Below are 19,931 nucleotides of genomic sequence, written 5' to 3' on the forward strand. Positions count from 1 at the left end.
CTCTGTGGGGCTTTGACCAGCACAGCCCAGGATAAGGTGAAGTTAGGCTTATGGCCCGGGGACAGAACCAACCTGGAGGCTGCCCTGAGTGCGGCGTATCTCAAGGCATCATCAGTTCAACCCGGAGAGCAGCCACTTACCCTCGTCACGGTGCTCCTCCCGGCAGGCTCCCCACGGACCCCAGCCTTGCTGCGTGTGAGACCCGAGCCTGTCCGTGGGGCCCTGCCTACACCCTAGATGTCCTCACACCCCCACCCGAGGCTACAAAGGGAGCCCAGTGCCCCAGCTTCTTCCCCGGGATCCCAGAGGAGCAGTGAGGAAAGCGGGCAGGGCATGGAAGCCACATGGACACGCCACCTCGAGGAACCACTCGCTGCAGGGTCAGGAACTGTCCTCTCTGGGCGGCTGCCCAGCCGGCTCCCACTCCTCATGGCTCCTAAGTGTGGAGGTGGGTAGAAATTCACCAGCAGGACAACCCTGCCAAAATGGGCCTCCGATCCAGATGCCTCTTCCAACGAGCAGCGTCTTGGAGGGGGGGTAGCCTGAGCTCTGCGGAGCTGCCCTGCCTTTGAGAAATGGGGACGTTCTTCAGGCAGGCCTCCAAGGCTGCCTCAGCTCCAGCGGAACAAGCGCTACCATGGCGCGGTGGGTCGAACACGGCTAGTTCCTATCATGTCTTCACCTGTGGAGAACCGCTAGGGGGTCCCCATGGCCCCTATCAGCAAAGGCCACGTGCAGCTTGGGGCTGTCCTGGAATTATTCTGTTCTGCTGGCGGACTCACCAAGTTCCCTGGGAGGTCTCTTTCTGCTACCTCACATGGACTCCTCTTCCACTGCGCTACCGAGGGAGGGGAGGGGGAGGGCGGGAGCTGAGCCCTGCTCTGTCCGGCACAGGAGGAGGAAGAGGATTTTACTTCCTCCAAAGGAGGGACCCTTCTATCAGGCCCCGGTGGAGAAGAGGACAGTACAAGGGACACCTCCCTTACCCTGGCGTACCCATGTCTCCGACACTGACCGTTTGGAAAGGCAACCTCAGAGGGAGAGCTGATGGCTATTTGGCCCACAGATAAATCGCTCAGCACCCTCTCTGGCTTAGATACCAAGAGAGCTGGTGCCATGGTGTCATGGTGTCAGGTCCCACAGGTGGTTCCCAGGCAATCGGCACAGGGCAGGATGGCACAGTGGTCCGAGTACTGATACCCACGGGGCCGGGGGCTGGTATCAAAGTGACACAGACCACTGTGCTCTTAGTTTGGTCCTGAGGCACCAGACTCGGGGTTTCCAGCCTCTGGCCCTTTGCACGTGGAGTCTGAGACGAGCCACAGGTCTGTCGTCTTGCGGCTCGACTTGCTGGCCTGAGAGACGGCGCCTGCGCCTTGGCTCTGCCCTGGAGCAACGCTGCTTCCAGCCCCGGTCACAGGACGGCGACGCTGGGGTGCGACAGGCAAACAGGGCTTTGAGTAGACACGGCCTAAGAGCTGGGCGTGGACTCTGGGGCACTGACCAAGAGACAACGCCCTGCCTGAGCCCCTCTTGGAGCCGGGGGAGGCTGGATCCAATCTCACAGCTCCAGACAGGCGTCCCTCGCACCATGTGCACTTGGAGAAAGAGCAACGGGCAGCTCGTCCCTCCGGCCACATCCCTCTTGTACATGGGCCAGGCGCTGCGAGGGGCCATTGCAAACAGGCTTGGGAGTGAGCCACAGGGCAGCAGCCTTGACCCCCAAGATTTCACTTGTGTCACATGGCCAGTGCCACGTACCAAGGGTGGGGGCTGCCTAGCCTACCTGAACCTTAGCGGAGACAAATATACACACAGCTACTTTGCCGAGAGGCGATTGAGCAACTGCCTACACAGCGCCGGCACGGCGCACAGAGGGCCGGTGGACACTACGTTGGTCTGTCCTGCGGCCACAGGGGGGGCAGAAGGAACTGAGGGGCAGTTGGGTTGGCTCCACACTCTTTATGCCCTTGGGCGGAGGGTTGGGGGAGGACAGCCCTATACACACTGACAGGGCCAAAGGATCTGATCTCACACACCAAGAATGGAGTCCCTGAAGAGCCACCGAGCGCTCTGCCAGATGAGCATTAAAACAGCTGCATCCCAATCAGTCAGTCACCGACCAGCCCTGGAGCCCGCGGCTAGCGCCCTGGGCTGCAGCACTCACAGAGCACGCTGGCACCTCTATGGCCAGGCACTCGGGGATTTTCAGGGGCCATGTGCCAGTTTGTACCAGTGACTTCCCCAGGAGGAACCGGTGCATACGAGCAGCTGAATGGCACCCGCCCTTGCAGGCAGGTCCCCAGGCGAGGGCCCCGGGGCAGCCATTCTGCACACAAAGTAGCTGCATGGTTAGTGCATGTAACCAAGCCTCACCTAGGTTTAAGCCTGATGCCTGGTTCCAAGGACCCCCTGCTCGGGTGAGAGATTGTCCTGGGACTTGCCTACAAAGGGGCTCCACTGGGCACCTAGGATTTGTCCCCAAGCCCCTCATCGATTAGTACCGACAAGCAGAGAAACACCAGGTTAGCACCCCAGGGTGTGGGTGGGAAGCAGAGGGAAGAGGAGCCGGGCTCGGGGCCATGCAGGGCAGGACAGACCCCAGCACCGGTGCCAGCCGCAAGGAAGGCACCATTGGAGCTGCCGCCCCAGGGCCGCAGAGGGGACGAGCGAGCTGGCAGATCAGCCTTGCCTCTGCTGCAGCCCCCCGCAGACGTTAGTGACCCTCCAGCAGAAGGGTTAGAGCTGAGGGCAGTCGCCCGTGTTAGTGCTCCATGCTGGGGAGGGGCAGTACCTGCGGCATGGTCTAACCAGGGCCGCCACCAATTCTTCCTCTGCCGGGAAGGGTCCTTCTCACCACTTGGCTCTGCGGAACGGGCACATCAGAGGGTGAGGACCACCTTGGCCAGGGCAGGATGCCTGTCGGCCGCACCAGCTCACACCCAGCCGCTCTGCCCCACGGTAGCCAAGACCATAGCACAGAGCTCGGCATGGGGCAGGGCACAGCAGGCCACGTCCAATGCGCTGAGTGGAAATGAACACGCCCGGTGTGCCTGACCCAGCCTCTGAGGCTGCTTGGGGGCGAGTGGGACAGGGAGGGAGGATCCCGAGCTTGTTCGCACTCTTTACAGCACAGAGTCGTGGCCCCAGCAGCGCCCAGGCCAGCAAAGGAACTAGCGCTGCTGTGGGGGCATGAAGCCCGGGAGTGGCACACAACCTCGCTGCACTGCTAAGGGAGGGTCTGGGGGAGAACCGGGATGGATGTGGGGCTTCCCGGGGCAGGGAAATGACAGAACATGTCGGAGGGACAGACAGACAGATGTTTCTGCTCAGCGTGGGGGGTTATGGGCCACCTGACTCTCCAGGACACCGGGTGGGGCTGCATGGCCCACGCCCTGTGCACCCCAGGTCCCCAAAAGCCACTGCCAGTTCTCTCCTGCCCTAAAGCCCGTCCTACCCAGCCAGGCTCCCATGGGGATACCAGCCTGGTGAAGGGCAGTGGGTGCACACGGCTCCCTGAGGGGTGGCAGCAGGAGCTAGCACTGGACTAGAGATGTTGCTGCTCCTATGACACCAGGCTGCGTGCCCCTGGCTGGCCCTGCCACTCTCACCTGGCTGGTCCTCGTCCGGGGCCTCGGCGGAGTCGCTGCGGCGTTGCCCCAGGTGGTACTTCTCCTGCTTCGCCCGGATCCTCTCCATCCTGCAGCCACAAACACAGAGCAGCTCTGGGCGTTGTTGCTGTCTGTCCCCGGGCTCCGGCCGTCTGTCTGATCACAGGTAGCATGCAGGGGCCCCAACCCTGGGTACAGGAGACCTTCTCCTTGCCCAATTCCTCCCCCACCCCCAGCTGGGGGGGGTCCATCTCCCCCCACGGAGCCAGGCGGGCAGCCTCCACTCCCCAGGCCCCCGTTTGCAGAGGGGCAGTGAGAACCCCTGGCCCGGGGCCCACCCTCTCCGCTGACTCACTGCCGCTTGAGCTGGGCCAGCGACTTCTCCTCAGCGTGCCGGTGGGACCTCATGCTCTTCAGGGTTCTGGCCTTGTACAGCGCAAATCCTCTGCGGAGACAGCACGGGGCAGTGAGCCAGGGCACGCCCCCGCCCCGCACGCCGCCCCCCACCCCGGTGCTGCAGGCACCTGCCCCAGAGCACAGCGAGACAACCTCCGTCCCCAGGGCACCGCGCCCAGCGCTCGAGGCACAAGGGATCCAGGAGCAGAGCACTGGCACCTCCAACTTCCCCTGGGGCCCCAGGGAGCCAGGCTCTCCAGCCCCTGCTGGCCTCTGGGAGGGGGCCCACAGGAACAAGGCCCTCCAGTCCCCAGCACTCCATGGGAGCTGGGGGAAATGCAGCCTTCAGCCTCTGCCGGGGGCACAAGCAGGGTATGCCACCTCCATGCCCAGTCTGATTCTCACAGCACAGCCTGGACCGGAGGCAGAAGCACTGGGGATCATGCCTCACAGGGAGATTCCCCCCCGCCGCTGTGAGGGGGCTCCCAGCCTGCCCCACCAGCATGCATCCCCTGGCTGTGCCGCCCCCACCTGGAGGCCTGCAAGGCTGAGGCCTGGAGCTCTGTCATGACGTGCAGGAAATAGTAACTGAGGAAGACTCTGCGCTGGAGGAGGAGGAAGAAGAAGCAGATGCTGTCCCAGATGATGCCAGCCTCCTCCATGGGCAGCAAGCAGTCCTGGTCCTTGCCCATCTCCTTGGCTGGCAAAGCAGAAAGACAGGAGCATTCAGGACATGAGGCGGAGCCCAGCAACCGCAAGGCAAACAGCAGCACGAGGCTGGGTCGGACTACACAGCACACTAACCCAGTCCTGACTCAGGTTTGAGCCCACACCCCCCTTCTGTCCACACGCAGATCTGTCTGACGGGTCACAAGCACTCAGAAACCAGGCCCTCGTGCCCTGCTGGGGGGGAGGGTCACAGCCTGAGTCCTGCTGTGATCTGGGGCCACGCCCCATCGCTGCGCAGTGTGGGCACAGCTCAAGCCGCGGACCCACCTCAGAAGGCTGCACAGCGCAGTATGGATGTGCTGGCATGGGTGAGAGGCCCAGGCTCAGCACTTGTAAGCCCAGGTTTACAGCGCAGTGTGGACACTCCAGGGCAGGCTTGAAAACCCCGAGTCTACAATGCAGTGTAGACACATCCTTGGAGACCCTGGGCCTCAACCCCCACACTGCAGGCATGAAGACCTCCAGGACTCAGCCCCCACCTTCTGGACACTGGGAGACCTCAGGCTCCCCTCCCAGAGTGCTGGGCCCCCCACTTCCAACCCCACAACACCCTGAGCCTCGGCCCCTCCCAGACTCTTGACACTGGGGGACCCCAGGCCTTAATGGGCCAGCCCCTCGCTGGTACTGGGATAGGCCCATGGTCCAAGCCCCTGGCATACAGTGGGGGGGTGTGAGAGAGCAGGGGAGCTAGTATGAGGCTTCTGCTCCCCCCCAGAGATACTGTCCAAGCCTGAGATATCTATGGCCGTGCCCGGAGTGCCCATCACAGCCTGCCCGCGGACGCTCTGCCCAGCAGACGGATACTCACGGTCGTAGTAGCCCTTGACAGTACAGACCAGGCTGAAGAGCTGGATCACCCAGCAGAAGTTGCTCTGCATCTGCTGCACGAAGACGCAGGAGAGGAGCTGCCGAGACAAAGTGGGGGAGGGGGTCAGCCCCCCTCACTGAGGGCCCCTGGGACAATTTCCCTCCCCCCATGCTGCCTACTCGGGCCCCTGCCACTCTGCTGCACACTCCCCAGTGTGTAAAGGAAACACATGCCCAGCCGTGCCCCGCCAGGGCTTCCGAAAGGGCAGGCAGAAGGCCCCTACGAAGGAGGGGGCTCCCACAAGGGCATGTGAACCATGCCCAACCCATCTGGCTCCAGGGCCACCCGGGGCTCTGAATTCTGCACGGACAAGGAAGGCAGAGTCCCCGCGCCCACCCAGCCTGGGGGATGTCTCCATGGGGCCAGGGGAGCAGGCAATGGGTAGATCACCAAGGAGGAAAGGTGCCAGGGCAAGGCACAGAGTGGAACTGGGGCTGGCCCCAAAGAGGGTGCATGGGGGTGCTAAGAGGGTGCTCCCTTGGGCTCTGGCAAACCCAGCAGTGCCCCTGCCCCCCAGGCCCTGCCAGGGCTCTCCCAGCCCTGCCTGGTGCCCATTCCCAAGGGGCGTCGGCAGGGGCAGTGCTCACCGACAACATGTTCTTGGAGATGATGACGGTGACGTTGTAGAGGATGAGGCAGTCCCAGAGCATCAGCCGGGCCTTGACCGGCTTGCGCAGCATGGCCGTGCCGAAGAGCAGCAGGTAGAAGCAGGCCAGCAGGTAGCCCAGGCCGAAGATGCTGATGCGGGTGGCACCGGTGATGAAGACCACGACCAGGACCAACCAGAAGTAGTAACGGAACACCACCACCTTCAGCATGTCCAGGTACGACCTGCAGCCGGGACAGCCGGCTCATAGCAGCACTGACAGCCCTGGAGCCGCGGGGCAGGGGCGGCCCTCCCACCTATCCCTGCAGCACAGCGGGCAGCTCAGCCCTGGGCCACTGGGGGTCCAGGTGGCAGGACATCCCTTCCGCAAGGAGCAGAGCGAGAGGCCCCACAGGCCGCCAGATCATCTCCATGCCTCATCCCCTTTCTGAGGCCCTCCACCTCTCGTGAGCCAGGACCCCCCAGCCTGCGTGTCTCCAGCCCCTCTGCCCACTGCTTTCGAGGGAACGGGCCCTGCACCCTCTGGGTGCTTCGGCACAGCCCCACATGAGCCGGGAGTTGCCCAGGCCAGGCCAGGTCCCACTCCCTGCACAGCCCCGGGGAGCCCCCTACCTGCAGTTGATGAAGTTGGGCACCGGGTTGGGTCTGCCCCTGGCCAGCTCCAGCTGGTCCGTGTTCTCCCCGGCCGCCCTCAGCCACTCCTCCGTCCGCTCGGCTGCAAAGACCTGCCACTGCTGGGAGGCACAGAGCAGCAGCAGGAAGTCACCTGCAGGGAGAAGAGAGTCAAAGGGACCCCACCATGGGCACCTTGGAGAATGAGCTGGATGAACCCCAGCCAGGCCCCTCCTCCAAGGGGGCAGATCCCAGCCAGGCCCCACCTCCAAGGGGGCAGATCCCAGCCAGGCCCCTCCCCCTGCCTGGGAGGCACAGCTGGTTCTCATCTCCATGGAAGCTGTTCCTCATGACACGCCCAGAGGTGCGAAGCACATGGTGAATACCCAGTTGGCCGGGTCATGGGGCAGTGGGCGAAGCTGGCAGCCAAGCTCCTGTGGCCAGCAGTGGGGCTATGCAGGGGGAAAGTCAGGCCTGTGGGATTCCCCGGGGGAAGGACGCTGGCAACCAAGACTCTGCTCCCAAGGCCTGGAACGAGGCATTTCCCGTGGGGGGAACATGTGCTGCCCAGGAGCCAGTGGACTGCTTTGTGGCTGGCTGCCGCTGGGAGGGTGGGTGGACAGACAGACGGGAAGCACCAGTCCCGTGGGGAGCAGTGGTGCCGCGTGGGCCGGGGGCATGCCCGGGGCGAGCATGGGCACTCACTGATGAGGTTGGTGGAGTTGGGTGCCATGTAGAAGTCAGGCAGGTACATCCATTTGATGAGAGCCGAGTTCATGGGGATGGAGCGGCTCCACCTCCAGGGATAGTCTGCCAAGGAGAGGAGAGGTCACTGGGGGAGGGGGACACACATGCCCCCACCATGCCCATGTGTCTGCTCCCGGGCCTGCTACAGAGATGGGGGCTTGATAACACACGAGTCTCAATGCTCCCCCCAGCTACTTCCAAGACCTTGTCCATGCAGAGATCGGGGGGGAGGGAGAAGAGAGAGGGGTCCTTGCCTGTGCTGAGGTTGGGGGCTTGGGTGGGAAGAAAGTGGGGGTCTTACCCATGCAGAGATCTGGGACGAGGGGAGGGGAAGGTCCCTGCCTGTGCAGAGATTGGGAATGAGGGAAGGAAGGGGGTTCTTACCTGTGCAGAGATCTGGGGGGATGGGAAGGAAGAGGGTTCTTGCGCATGCAGAGCTGGGGGGAAGGGGGTTCTTACCTGTGCAGAGATCTGGGGGGATGGGAAGGAAGAGGGTTCTTGCACATGCAGAGCTGGGGGGAAGGGGGTTCTTACCTGTGCAGAGATCTGCGGGGATGAGAAGGAAGGGGGTCCCTGCCCATGCAGAGCTAGGGGGGAAGGAAGGGGTCCCTGCCTGTACAGAGATTTAGGAGCAGGGCTTCCAAGCATGCCCCACTCTCCTGGTCCCGGCCCCTGGGCATTACCTATGCAGAGGGCGGGGGGGATGCCCACGCACAGCAGGTACTGGTAGAGCAGGAAGAGGGCCAGGAAGAGGCAGTACTTGGGCCAGAGCCTGGCGATGGCAGCACGGCGGCGACGGGTCAGGATGACGACCAGCCAGCAGCCGTGCAGGATCACCATGAAGTTCATGCGCTGCCCGATCACGTTCACCGTCATGAGGAAGCAGACCTGGGCGGGAGGAGATGAGGGGCTGAACTGCTGGCAACCCCATGCCAAGGGGCCTGGCTGGCACCGCCCTCTCCACACCAAGCCAGGGCGAGAAGAACAAGGGTCTCGCTGCGTCACAGGGTCCCCCCTCCTGAACTGCACTCCAGGCAGCGGCGCCAGGGAATCACCACCCAGGGGGAGTTAATTCCCACCGCCGGTGCCCAAGCATTTCCGAAGGCAGGGTCTGGGCGGGGGGGTTTGTGCCATGCCGGGGTCCTGCTCACAGGGCTGGAGAGCGCCCTGTCCCATAGACCCGCCGCTCTCAGCCCTGCCCTCTCACCTCCAGGCCAAACTTGTAGTAGAAGTAGTTGATGAAATATTTGGCGCAGCTGACAAGGCTCCGGTCCAGGTGCTCACGCGACGCCTCCTCGAAGAGCGTCTGGGTGGCGGGCAGTACCAGCTGGTACTGCTTGCGGTAATACTCCTGGCGCCGGTACACAATGGCCTCGAAGACGAGCAGCATCAGCACCAGCAGGTGGTTCTGCAGGGGAACGGCCCGGGGCGAAGGTGAGTCCCAGCCAGGAGCAAGGTCTCGGGGCACTGCGGGCAGGAGGCTAAGGAGCCATGTCCCAGCCCCCAGCTTGGGGTGGCAGAGAGGCAGGAGGCATCACCCCGCCAGCCATGGACAAGGTGCTGGACTGCCCATGGCTCGCATGGATTCACCAGCTCTGCTGCCAACGCTGACCCCAGCAGAGGGGCAGTCGGTTCCCATTTTCACTGGGCCAGCGTGGACAGCGGGTGAATGCGGGTGGGCCGGTGGGCTGCTGCCTCCAAGGGCTCAAATCCTGCCTTAGGCCCCATGGGAGGAGCTGGGGGTCTCTGCCCCATGCCCGCTATGTGGGCATCCCCAGCAGGAGCATGTCAGCAGCGTAGCTGGCAGCGAGTCCAGCAGAGAACAGAGGCAGTGCCTCCGAATCACTCACCTGGATGTAGCCCAGGTTGGGGAAGCCCTTCCGGATGCCGAACCAGTTGGCAGGGTCCACGGGGCCCTGGTAGAGCGTGGAGTTCTTCACCTCCGACCCCAGCAGGTTGGTGTCATTCAGTTGAGGCTGTGGAGCAAACACACAAAAGATGTCAGCCCCCCCGCAGGGGGTCCCCATGATTCTCCATTGGGTCTGACACCCTTCCTCCACAAGCTGCCAATCCCTCTCACTGCCCCGCGCTGTTGTGAGGTGGCAGCACATTGGGCTGCCCTGCAGGGACGGGCATGCCGGTGGCAGTTCCCTGGGGCAGGATGGAGGGAGCCCCGCTGCCCTCCCAGGACTGCCTGCTGTGGAAGCCCACAGGCCGGTGGGGGAGCCCCAATCCCTTCCTTGATCCTGTCCCATCCCTGCCCCGCGCACCTGGGTGCAGTTGCTGGAGTACTCGCGCGGATCAACGGCCTTCAGCTGGTAGAGCATCTTGCAGACGATGATGATGCAGACCCAGATGGTGCAGAGGCAGGAGGCCATGTGGCGGAAGCGGCAGTAAGGCAGGGCGAAGGCCCACAGCGCCACCAGCAGGAAGTTCATGACCGACACCTGCAGAGAGCACATCAGAGCAAGGGCAGAGCTGGGGGCGCTGGTCAGGCAGCCCCCCATCTCCAGGGGGACCTTCCAGCCTCACCACGGATGACCAGGGCCCCCCACGGAGTCATGTGGCAGCTGAAGGAACCCCCGGGCTAGCTAGCGGCCCCTCCCCTACCCTGACGCAGTGCTCCCCCCTGCCCCCAGGATCCATCCCCCCATACAGGGCCCTCCCCATGGCTGGCAGAGGCTGATTCCCCAGCAGCAGCTCCAGGGCCCCAGGGAATTTTCCTTTCTGGGCTCGCGAGCATGCCCACCCATCCTCCGGTACCTCCTGCAGCGCCACCCACACAGTGTAGAGCGCCACCAGCTTGAGGATGTGCAGCTCCAGCAGGCGCCGCACAAAGACCTGCCCGCGGGTGAGGATGTCGGAGAAGGTCCAGCCCAGCACCACCAGGCGCTCCAGCACCAGGCCCCACTTACTGGGCACCACTGCAAAGCAGAGCAGCTCGTCACGCTGTGCCCTCCCCTTCTCCCACCTGTTGTGCGCGCTTGCCCTCCCCCACCTGCTCTGCGCTTCTCCTCCCCCACCTGCTCTGTGCTTCCTGTCCCCTCCCCTACCATGGCCCCCCTCTTGTGCCCCCCTCCCCTACCAGCACCCACCCCATGCCTTGGGTGCCCTGTCCCTCCCCCAGTAATCCCACCCACCCCTTGTGATCTCCCAACCTCCTTCCCCACCAGCCCCCGCAACAGGACCTGCCCCCTCCCCCACCAGTGCCCCCCCTACCCTGCAGGCTCCCTCCCCTCGGCTCCCTCTCCCTTCCCAACATCTCTCCCCCCAGAGAAATGGCCCCTCCCCCCAAGTCCCAGCGTACCCCCAGTTCCCCCCAGCCACACCCCACTGGACTCTGCCCAGGGCCCTGAGAGGCATTTACCTTCTGAAGCAGAGTCGGAGTCCCCGGGTTCAGCCTCCTCCTCTGCATGGGGCAGCAGGTGGCTGCCCCGTGCCTCCTCGCACCTGCAGCCGGGGGTGGGGGAAGGGACAGGGTCTTAGGGGAGGAGCTGAGAGGGGGATCCCTGGGGCTGGGACGCAGGGAGCAGAGAGGCCGGGTCCCCTTGGAGAAGCAGAAGTCAGATCCCAAAGGTGGGGCTTTGCGGTCAGCGCTCAGAGGGGAGAGTGGCCCTGCTGAGCTACCTGTCCTGCTCCTGCAGCCCCTGGCATCTGACAGACACCCCCCGGCAGCGCCCTCTTCTGATACCATGCGCTGCATTGGCCAGCTGGAGCCTTCCGCCAGCCCGCCCCAGCTCTCTGCACAGCAGAGTGCCCAGGGCTGCATCCCGAGGCCCCGGCAAGAGCAGCTCAGAACAGGGCTCAGCGCCGGCACCCACAGGTGGCCCCTCCCTAGTTCAAGGCAGCAAGGGGGGCTGGAGAGGGAGGCCCAGTGCAGCCAGCAACAGGCGCTACCCAAACGTGCAGGAGCCCAATGCTGCTCCCGGCCCAGCTGGGAACCAGGCACAGCACACTCCATTCCTCAAGATGTGGGGCAAATGGGCAGGGGAGGTGGCGTGGGGCTGCCCAGGGGCAGGGGAGGTTCATCAGGGAAGGGGCGGCATTGCCCGTGCACAGGAAGATACCAGGACCTCACTGCCCTCGTGTCAGACCAAGGGGCATGAACGCCAGAGGCAGGGTCCCGTGCCAGCCCACCCCAAGCTCACATCCAGACCTGTTGGCAGAAGAGGCCCCTGCTTGCAGCCCAGGGGTGCCAGAGGAGCACCAGGCTAGAGCAGACAGGATGCCCAGAACTGCGCCCTCTCCCCCTAGACATCTCCTAGAGCCTGCCCCTGCCCCAGCCCCTTTCCCGGCTCCCTGGCCCCACAGACCCCGCATGCCCCTCCGCCAAGCCAAACTCAAGGGCCGGGCTGCGAGCTCCAGCTCATCACGTCGTACTGGGGCACCAGGCAGGCCAGAGAGGAGGCTAATGGGACGCTGGGCCAGGTGCCCCCAGCACAGCTCAGGGCACACCCCAGCGCAGCGCCAGGCGGGAGGGGAGCATACCTGGGGGCAGGCAGGCTCCGGGTCTCTGGCGGGGCCACGTGCTCGAGGTCGGTGATGCGCATGAAGGGGCGGTGGAAGTAGTGCAGCTGCAGGATGCAGGCCAGCAGGAAGAAGCCCGGGATGAGGATGCTGGAGAAGAGCTCGGAGACGCTGAACTGCTCCAGGCCCAGGTCGCCCAGCCTGGAGGGGAGGAGAGCAGCTGAGGACCAGGGCGATGGAGCCCCCTCGGCTCCTGCATCCAACTCCAAAAGCTGCTCCCCAGCCGCAGTGAGCAGAGCTGGAGAGCTCCACCGGGGCACTGCCCAGGTCCCAGCCCTCGCCCGGTGGGAGAGCAGCTAGTCCCTGGGGGAAGGGAACGGGCATGCCGGCAAAGCGCCCGGCGACGCAGGCTGTTACTGACACGGAGACGCCTGGTCCCGCCCATTCCCGACACACAATCCAGATGGTAGGCTGAGCGCTGGGACCCAGGAGCGTCCCCCCTGGGAATTACCTGAGCGGCCGCAGTGTGACCTGGAGTCTGTGCTAGGAGAGGGGTAGGGCTGGGAGAGGCTCTGCCACAGACGGCCTTTGAGGAAGTCCTTGCCCCTCTCCGTGCCTCAGTTTCCCTCTGCATAGACCCGGGGGAGGGAACAATCCTGCCATTCCTCTCGGGGGAGTGTCAGTAGGCCAGGGTCTGTGCGCTCCGGCCCCACTCCCAGGCCAGGCCCTGCCCTGCCGAGGGGATGAGGCGACCCCACCTGGGGCAGGGCTTGAGCACCTAGGAGCTGAAGCAGCCGGTGAGCAAGGCTTGGCCTGGAGCACTGTGCGGGCAGCGCTGGGGCAGCACTCACTGCTGGTCGGTGAGGCCGGTCAGGTTGCGCCAGTACATGGGGAAGTCCTCGAACTGGAAGGTGTAGACGGCAATGAGCACCAGCATGGTGTAGGCGACCACCAGCCACCAGAAGCCCTTCAGCAGCTTCCTCCAGAGGCTGTAGTAGACCTGTGGGGACACCAGCCATGAGCACCGGGGCCCCGCCTTGAGCCAGCCCTTCCCCGTAGCCCAGAGCCCGGCCGCACCCCCAGCTCCCGGCAGGGCTGCCCAGCTTCTGTTCTCGGGGCGGGCGCAGCACTTCCTCTCCTGAGCCCACGGCCAGCCAGCACCAGCACCCGCCCGGCACAGCCCTGTCACACCCTTCGGAGCCCGGCCACACCCCCAGCTCCCAGCAGGGCTGCCCAGCTTCTCTGTCCTCGGGGCGGGCGCAGTGCCCTCTCTCCTGAGCCCACGACCAGCCAGCACCCGCATCCTGCCCGGCACAGCCCTGTCACGTCCCTCGGAGCCCAGCCTAGACCGCCAGCAGCTGCGCTAATTCGATGTCCCTTGCCCTGCCCCGACTGCTGGCTGCCACCCACAGAGTGGCCCAGTCACCCCATGGGACTTTGGGGTTTCTTTAAGCCTTGGCACAGAGGGCTGGCCAGGAAGCACCCGCCCAGCGGCCCGGTGCAACTACCCACAGGACACAGGTGGGTTCCCATCACAGCTGCAGACAGTGGCTGATTGCGGGACAGGTGCCCAGACCACTCTGGAATCAGACAGCAAGCGGCTGCCAAGGCCAGCGCCCCGTGCAGGGAACATGCTCCCTGCCAGCCAGCCTCTCCCGCCGGGCGCAGGCCTCACCTGGAAGACGATGAGGCAGAGGAGGAAGAGGAGCATGTAGACGATCTTGTAGACCACCAGGCGCCCGGCGAAGCTGACCACAATGAACATTCCAGCGCACACGTAGATCCAGTACTTGGCGTAGAGATCCGTCAGCAGCTCGCCCAGGAACTTCAGCACGCTCCGCGGCCGGCCAGGCTCTGCAGGGCACAGCGGGTGAGAGCCGGGGATGTGCCAAGCCTGTGCAAGGGAAGCGGCTCCGGGCGACCCAGCATGCACCTTTCCCTGGCGGGCGGCAGGCTCCAGCCCCAGACACACAGACATCACCCACGGGTGGCACCAGCCACGGTTCCTGGGATCAGAGGTCGCTGGTGCCCGAGATGCCCTGCTCCATGCTCAGGCAGTGGGGGCCAGCTCCCTAACCCCCTACCCCCCATTGCAAAGCAGCAAGCGTGCCCAGGCTGCTGTGAGCAACACCCACGCGCCCTGTTACTGCGGGCAGGGGGCACATGGCTGCCTGGGTCCCTCCACAGTTATATCCGGCCAGACACAGACCAGCCCCTCATCATCCCAGCATGCAAGTCCAGTGCCATGACGGCCCTGGCCAGGCACAGGCTGTGCCCGCTCTAGCCCAGGGCACGACGTCTCCCCTGGCCAGTGCGCACTCCCTGCAGCTCCCCCTCCGAAGGCTGCCATGGGCTCCCCGTGGAGGTGGGGGAGGCCAAGGGCCCGGGCAGGATCGGGGGGTGTTTCAGGGTCACCCCGCAGGCCACAGGAGAGGGGTTCTCACCTGCGTCGGAGACAGTCACCTCCAGCAGAGGGGCGGGTGGGCGCCGGCACTTCAGCAGCTTCTCCTGCACGAACTGCCGCAGCAGCAGCCAGAAGGTCAGGGTGTAGAGCAGCTGTGGGGAGCAGGGCGAGATCAGCCAGGGCAGAGGAACTAGGCGGACGGGCAGCGGGGAGGGGAGCGGGGGTTACCTTGGCCCCCAGGTCCAAGCAGGGGTATTTGGTCCTGACCAGCCCGAGCTGCTCCAGGCTCATGAAGCCGACGCGGGTGGGCAGCTCGGGCTCCAGGTCCATGCCCCAGACGTACTGCAGGCTGCAGAGCGCCAGGCCGTAGAGCAGGAGGAAGGGGGAGCAGAGCATGGCAAAGTGGTGCCGGCTGCGGACGATCCAGATGAGGCAGGCCCAGAGCAGCAGCACGAAGGTCAGCCAGCTGTGGTAGGTTATGCTCCACACCTGGCGGGAAGAGAAGGCTCTGGCCTCAGGCTCTGCACCCAGCTGATGCACCCCTCCCCATGTTCCATGCCAGCCCAGCCCAGCCCGCACTGGGGTTCAGAGCTCCGGTCCGGAGCCGGTGCACCCCCTGCCCATGCCAGCCCAACCCGCACCGGGGCAGGGAGCCCCAGTATGGAGCTGGCGCATCCCCTGCCCACGCCAGCCCAGCCCACACTGGAGTTCAGAGCTCCGGTCTGGAACTGGTGCACCCCCTGCTCACGCCAGCCCAACCCGCACCAGGGCAGGGAGCCCCAGTATGGAGCCAGTGCACCCCCTGCCCACGCCAGCCCAGCCCTCACTAGGGTTCAGAGCTCCAATTTGGAGCTGGTCACTCCCTGCCCAGCCGCTCAGAGCCCTGCCCGAGGCTCACCATCATGGCAATGAGGGCACACACGTAGCTCTGGTTCATGATCACGTGCCCCAGTGCATGCAGGGGCAGCCTTTGCCTGCGCCGCTCCGGCTTCTTACTCACTGCGCAGAGAATCACAGGGGTGGTTAGAGCAGCCCCAAAGCTGCCCAGAGACCCCTCCAACAATATCAAGGCACCCCATGGCTCGTACCCATCACCTCCCAGAGAGGCGCCCAACCCACCAGGCATGAAGGCTCCAGCTCACCCCCCAGTCCCGAAATCCCCCTCCAGCCCCTTCATCCCCACCCCCTCAAGGAGGCAGAGTGAGGCTGCAAACTGGCCAAGCACCTTGGGACTGATGTAGATGGAGAGCAGCATAAACAGGTCGGGGGCCGTGGGGATCAGACAGCGATGGGTGCGGTGCCCGGGGCCAGGTCGGGGGCCGTGGGGATCACACCTGGCCAGCGGCACAGGAACAGACCCTCCCATTCTGCACCCCAACACCATGGGTATGTGACTCCTGGAGGGTGCACTTCCCTGCAATGCTGAGCTCTGACCACTAGGAGTCACCCTTGCTTCACACCAACCAAGCTGCCGAGCTCAGCTCTGGTCCTACTGCGCCAGCCCCTGGCTGCTGGGGTCCCTTTAACATGAGCAGGGCTGGGGGGCAGCCCACGCCCACCTCGCTGCCAGGGGCAGAGCAGGGCCCAGGGCCTGTGCCAGCCAAGCCCTGGAAACTCCCCTCAGGAGGCTGCACCGTCCTGGGTGCAAAGAAAGGGGGTTCCTGGGGCAGGGGCTGCAGGCTTGGGGTGGGGACCAGCTAAGGGCAGAGGGAGCTGGAGCCAGGCTGGGGCCACGATGGAGCCCTAAGTCCAGGAGAGTCCTATGCACCAGCGGCTGGCACAGCAGGGCAGTCCCCAGGGAGGGGCAGCAGCTGCAGTCACTCAGCTGAACCGCCCCCCAGTGCGTCTCTCCTGGGCTGGTTACCGTCTCTTACCTGGCCCGATCACGTGCACGGTGCAGTTTTCAGTGTCGGCAGTTGAGGCCTCAGTGTCCGGGGACAGCATCCGCTGGCGGAGGGAGACAGGAGCGGGGTGAGCCCCTGGGCAGGGCAGCCCCTGTCTGGAGAGCGTCAGACCTGGGCATACAGGCTGCCAATGCTAGGTGGCATCACAGCCACAGAGCGTGCAAGGGGCAGTCTGTGTGCTCCCCTCCCCCCACAACCCCTCCTCCTGCCTCCCCCGTCATTATCTGCCCAGGGTGTTCTCTCTCTCACACACTAAGACACACCCCTCCTGCGCCCCAAGCCCCCCACCCAGGGTCCCCAAGCCCTTGACTCTTCCTGCTGCCCCCTGCAGCCCTCCCCTGCTTTCCCTCTTGCCCCTGCCACGGACTCTCCAGCATGAGGCACAAGAGCATCCCCCCTCCATGCCACCCTCTCCGGCCCCACGAACCCCACCGAGCCCCTGGCTGGCTGGTGCGAACGGCCCAGCACCCCTCTCTCCATGAGGGCAAGCTGGGGAGGGGCTCCCTGTCACCCTTCCGAGCCCTGGGGAGTCTCCAAAGGGCGAGTGCAGTACAGGGGCCCCATTCCCGAAGCCCCAGGGGACAGGGCTACCCTCCTAACCTCGGTGTCTTCTGCCAGGTGGGCTCCCTCCCTGGGCCAGCTCTCCAGCTCCACCAGCTCATCCTGGGGCTCCGATGCCACCACTGCTGACGCCTCTGCCTTGTCCTGCTGGAAGGGAGGGAGGGAGGGAGGGAGGGGGAGAACCGACCTCAGCTCCTTGCTCCCATGCGCACAGTGGGGTCTCCCCGGAGCCAGGCAGAGAAGGACTGCGCCCTCCTTGCTCTGAGAGGGGAGCCTCTGGAACTGAACCGCCTGGAGCAGAAACGTCCCCGTCCCTGCTCTGGACGTCTCAGCACATAACACCCCCAAATCCCACTGGCTACACACCCCATTTCCCTCTCCAGGGCTCCCCAGCACCCTGGGGAACTCGCTGCAGGGCACAGCCTGGGCCTGGCAGGGACCCCTCACTGAGGGGGACACTCTGCAGTGGGGCAGCCGGTGCTCTGGCCCCACCATGCTAAGCAGCAGGGCGTGAAGAGTTCCACTTTCAGCCCTAGCTCGATCACTCTTTGCCCACATCCCCAGGTCGGCACCGGTGCCCTCTGGAGCGCCAGCTTCCCAGCTGCCACAGCAGCTCTCGACGGCACCTTCCCTGGTGCAGGGTGGGGCACAAGGGGACAGAACGGGCGCAGCACTGTGTTGTACAGGGCCCCAGCGCCCCTCACCCGTTCAGAGGAGTCCAACTTCCTCAGCTTCAGCAGAGAGGCCACGGTGAAATACAAGAGCAGCAGGACGCCGGGGTTCATGTAGACCGGCCAGGGGTGGCTGGTGTCGAGGAGGAGGGCGTGGGGGTTAGTGCAGTTCAGTGGCAGGATGAAGGCCTTCAGGCCGAATACGCTGGAGGGAGGAAGGAGGTGGCGTTACACCCCTGGGCGTGGAAGCAGGACCAGCTGGGAGCTGGCAGGCCAGGCTGGGTACCGAGGTGCTGGCGGCTGGGTGGGCTCAGGTACACGCTGATGCTCATTCACAGGCTCACACCGGCCAGAGCGTGAGGTGCCCCAGTTCTGAACATGCCCCAGAACCCCTCTTGCTGCCCCGCTTCCTTCCCAGCCTGCCGCCTCTCCCAGCCATTCTCCAAACAGCGCCGCCTGAGCCTTTCCCATCCCACCCCCAATCTCCATGGCTCCAGCCCCCCTCGCAGATCATCCCTCTGCTTCAGCTCTGTCCTAGAGCTGGACAGAACCCCCCTGCCGGGCCAGCAGCCCAGCAATCCACCAGATCAGGGGGCTCAGGATCGGTTCTCAACCTAGCCCTCCGACCCCAGCATCCTCAGCTTTCCACACGGCCGCCGCGCCCTCAGCAGAGGTTCCCGCTGAGCTGCCCAGCCCAGCCGGTGCCTGGTGACCGCACAGCCTGCTGCGCTAACCGAGCGTCATAGCCCCACTGAGACACAGAGCAGGGCCGTGCCATGCCCACACCACACACACAGCTGGGACCAGGCCCGACGACTTGCTGGATCTCGGTCTGATTGGCACACTGACGAGGGGCACATCCGGGGTCCCTTCACCGGCAGCTGGTTCCATCAGCTCCCCCTGGCTACGGGAGAGCTCCTCTTTGGCGACTCACGGGTCCCCCGCTCCCTTCCCCGGTCCCTCGGGGGGCCCTATTCAGGGGAACCTTCTGGTGCCAGAGGTGGGTAGCTAGGCAGAGCAGAGGTAGGAATATCACCAGTGGGAGATGGGTTCTCTCCCCAGCCGGGAATGGGGCAGGCGGCTGCACCCACTTGTGCTGCAGGACGAGGCCACGATGCCCATTGTCACCCCGGTTGGAGGGGCAGCCTGCCACAGGCGAGTGATGGGACAGGGGCAGGCCGGCCCGGCCGCAGGGGGGTGGGAGGGCGACGGGACAGGGGCAGGCCGGCCTGGCTGCAGGGGCGTGAGAGGGCTCTGGATCAGGGCGTCAGAACTCAGGAGGGAGATCAGGCCCAGTGCCTTACCGTGCCCAGATGCTGGCGGGGGGGAACAGCCCCTGGATGAACGGCGCCTGGTAGCTGTAGATGCAGAGCAGGTGGCCGGCGGCGAAGACGCCCACCATGATGCACAGCGTGTTGAAGCCCACGTGGCTGATGGGGAAGTGGCAGGCCCACCAGGTGCAGATGCCCACGAAGAGCAGGTAATAGACACTGGAGAAGGCGGATGGCAGAGCGATCCCTGCGGAACGAGCCGACACCAGGGGGCTGCTGGGGCTGCTGAGAGCTGTGCTAGCCAGGTCAGGGCTGGGGCTCCCCGCCAGGGCCCTGCTCTGAGACCCCAGGGGGGCCCCACACTTCAGCACTGGGGACAGTGGCCTCAGTACAGACCAGGGTCAGTGTAGGCTGTGCTCCCCCAGCCCATCTGCTGCCAGGTGAGAGCCCCAGACTTATCCCACGGATCCTAGTGACCCAGTGACTCTGGGCCAGGAGAAACTGGAGAGGACCCTCCCCCCGACACCTACCTGCCAAAGCCAGCAGCAGGATGACCAGACACTTCCCGACCGCCAGCAGGAGCCAGTGCGCCCTCACCCGCAGCGTAGCAGCCAGCAGCCCCTTTCGCTTCGCAGAGCCCACCTCCTCTGCAGCGCCTTGCCCAGCTGGCCTCTCCAGGTCCTCCTCCTCCTCCTCCTGTAGGGAACGAGAGCCAGGCTGTGTCACCGCGTCCCTCGGGCCCTGCAGCAAGAGCGGCTGCAGATACGGATTCCCTTGGTCGGTGCAGTGCCCGTTACTGCACATGCAGTAGGAAATCCAGGGATCCAGCCCTGCATGCTGGGGGGTGACACAGACACACACACACACCACACACTCTCCGGCTCCACAAATCAGCACTCCTGAGGCTGGTGCGACGAAGCCCTGCAGGAGGCAGACAGAGCTGGGGGCTGAGAGGGGACAGTTCCTCTCTGAAGAGGGCATGGCACACACGTGGCAAAGGCACCACTGACTAGTGGTTAGTGCACAGGGGGTGGGGAGGACTGTGGAGTTCTGTTCCCGGCTCTGTCACAGACGCACTGTGTG

At 64.9% G+C, this 19,931-nt stretch overlaps 1 protein-coding gene across 3 annotated transcripts in view; it reads right to left on the reverse strand.

Moving 5' to 3' along the window:
- The window catches only part of LOC116815698 (piezo type mechanosensitive ion channel component 1 (Er blood group)), a 98,014-nt gene that overhangs the window by 14,747 nt on the left and 63,336 nt on the right, over positions 1-19,931 (reverse strand). For 2 of the 3 annotated variants that reach the window (XM_075073876.1, XM_075073878.1), the window contains exons 6-30: positions 19,379-19,538; positions 18,882-19,095; positions 17,611-17,782; positions 16,946-17,050; positions 16,316-16,388; positions 15,340-15,440; positions 14,670-14,930; positions 14,482-14,593; positions 13,713-13,891; positions 12,889-13,037; positions 12,059-12,238; positions 10,938-11,020; positions 10,334-10,494; positions 9,841-10,017; positions 9,421-9,546; positions 8,778-8,978; positions 8,254-8,458; positions 7,529-7,633; positions 6,824-6,977; positions 6,192-6,435; positions 5,545-5,641; positions 4,539-4,707; positions 3,967-4,056; positions 3,612-3,700; positions 2,795-2,866 (exon numbers count right to left, since the gene is read on the reverse strand). In XM_075073876.1, coding sequence (XP_074929977.1) covers positions 2,795-2,866; positions 3,612-3,700; positions 3,967-4,056; positions 4,539-4,707; positions 5,545-5,641; positions 6,192-6,435; positions 6,824-6,977; positions 7,529-7,633; positions 8,254-8,458; positions 8,778-8,978; positions 9,421-9,546; positions 9,841-10,017; positions 10,334-10,494; positions 10,938-11,020; positions 12,059-12,238; positions 12,889-13,037; positions 13,713-13,891; positions 14,482-14,593; positions 14,670-14,930; positions 15,340-15,440; positions 16,316-16,388; positions 16,946-17,050; positions 17,611-17,782; positions 18,882-19,095; positions 19,379-19,538 — 3,679 coding nt within the window. The remainder of the gene's footprint in view (positions 1-2,794; positions 2,867-3,611; positions 3,701-3,966; positions 4,057-4,538; positions 4,708-5,544; positions 5,642-6,191; positions 6,436-6,823; positions 6,978-7,528; positions 7,634-8,253; positions 8,459-8,777; positions 8,979-9,420; positions 9,547-9,840; positions 10,018-10,333; positions 10,495-10,937; positions 11,021-12,058; positions 12,239-12,888; positions 13,038-13,712; positions 13,892-14,481; positions 14,594-14,669; positions 14,931-15,339; positions 15,441-16,315; positions 16,389-16,945; positions 17,051-17,610; positions 17,783-18,881; positions 19,096-19,378; positions 19,539-19,931) is intronic. The other variant, XM_075073877.1, reaches the window with a different exon arrangement.

Source organism: Chelonoidis abingdonii, chromosome 19, assembly GCF_003597395.2.
Source record: "Chelonoidis abingdonii isolate Lonesome George chromosome 19, CheloAbing_2.0, whole genome shotgun sequence".
Classification (NCBI taxonomy): Eukaryota; Metazoa; Chordata; order Testudines; family Testudinidae; genus Chelonoidis; species Chelonoidis abingdonii.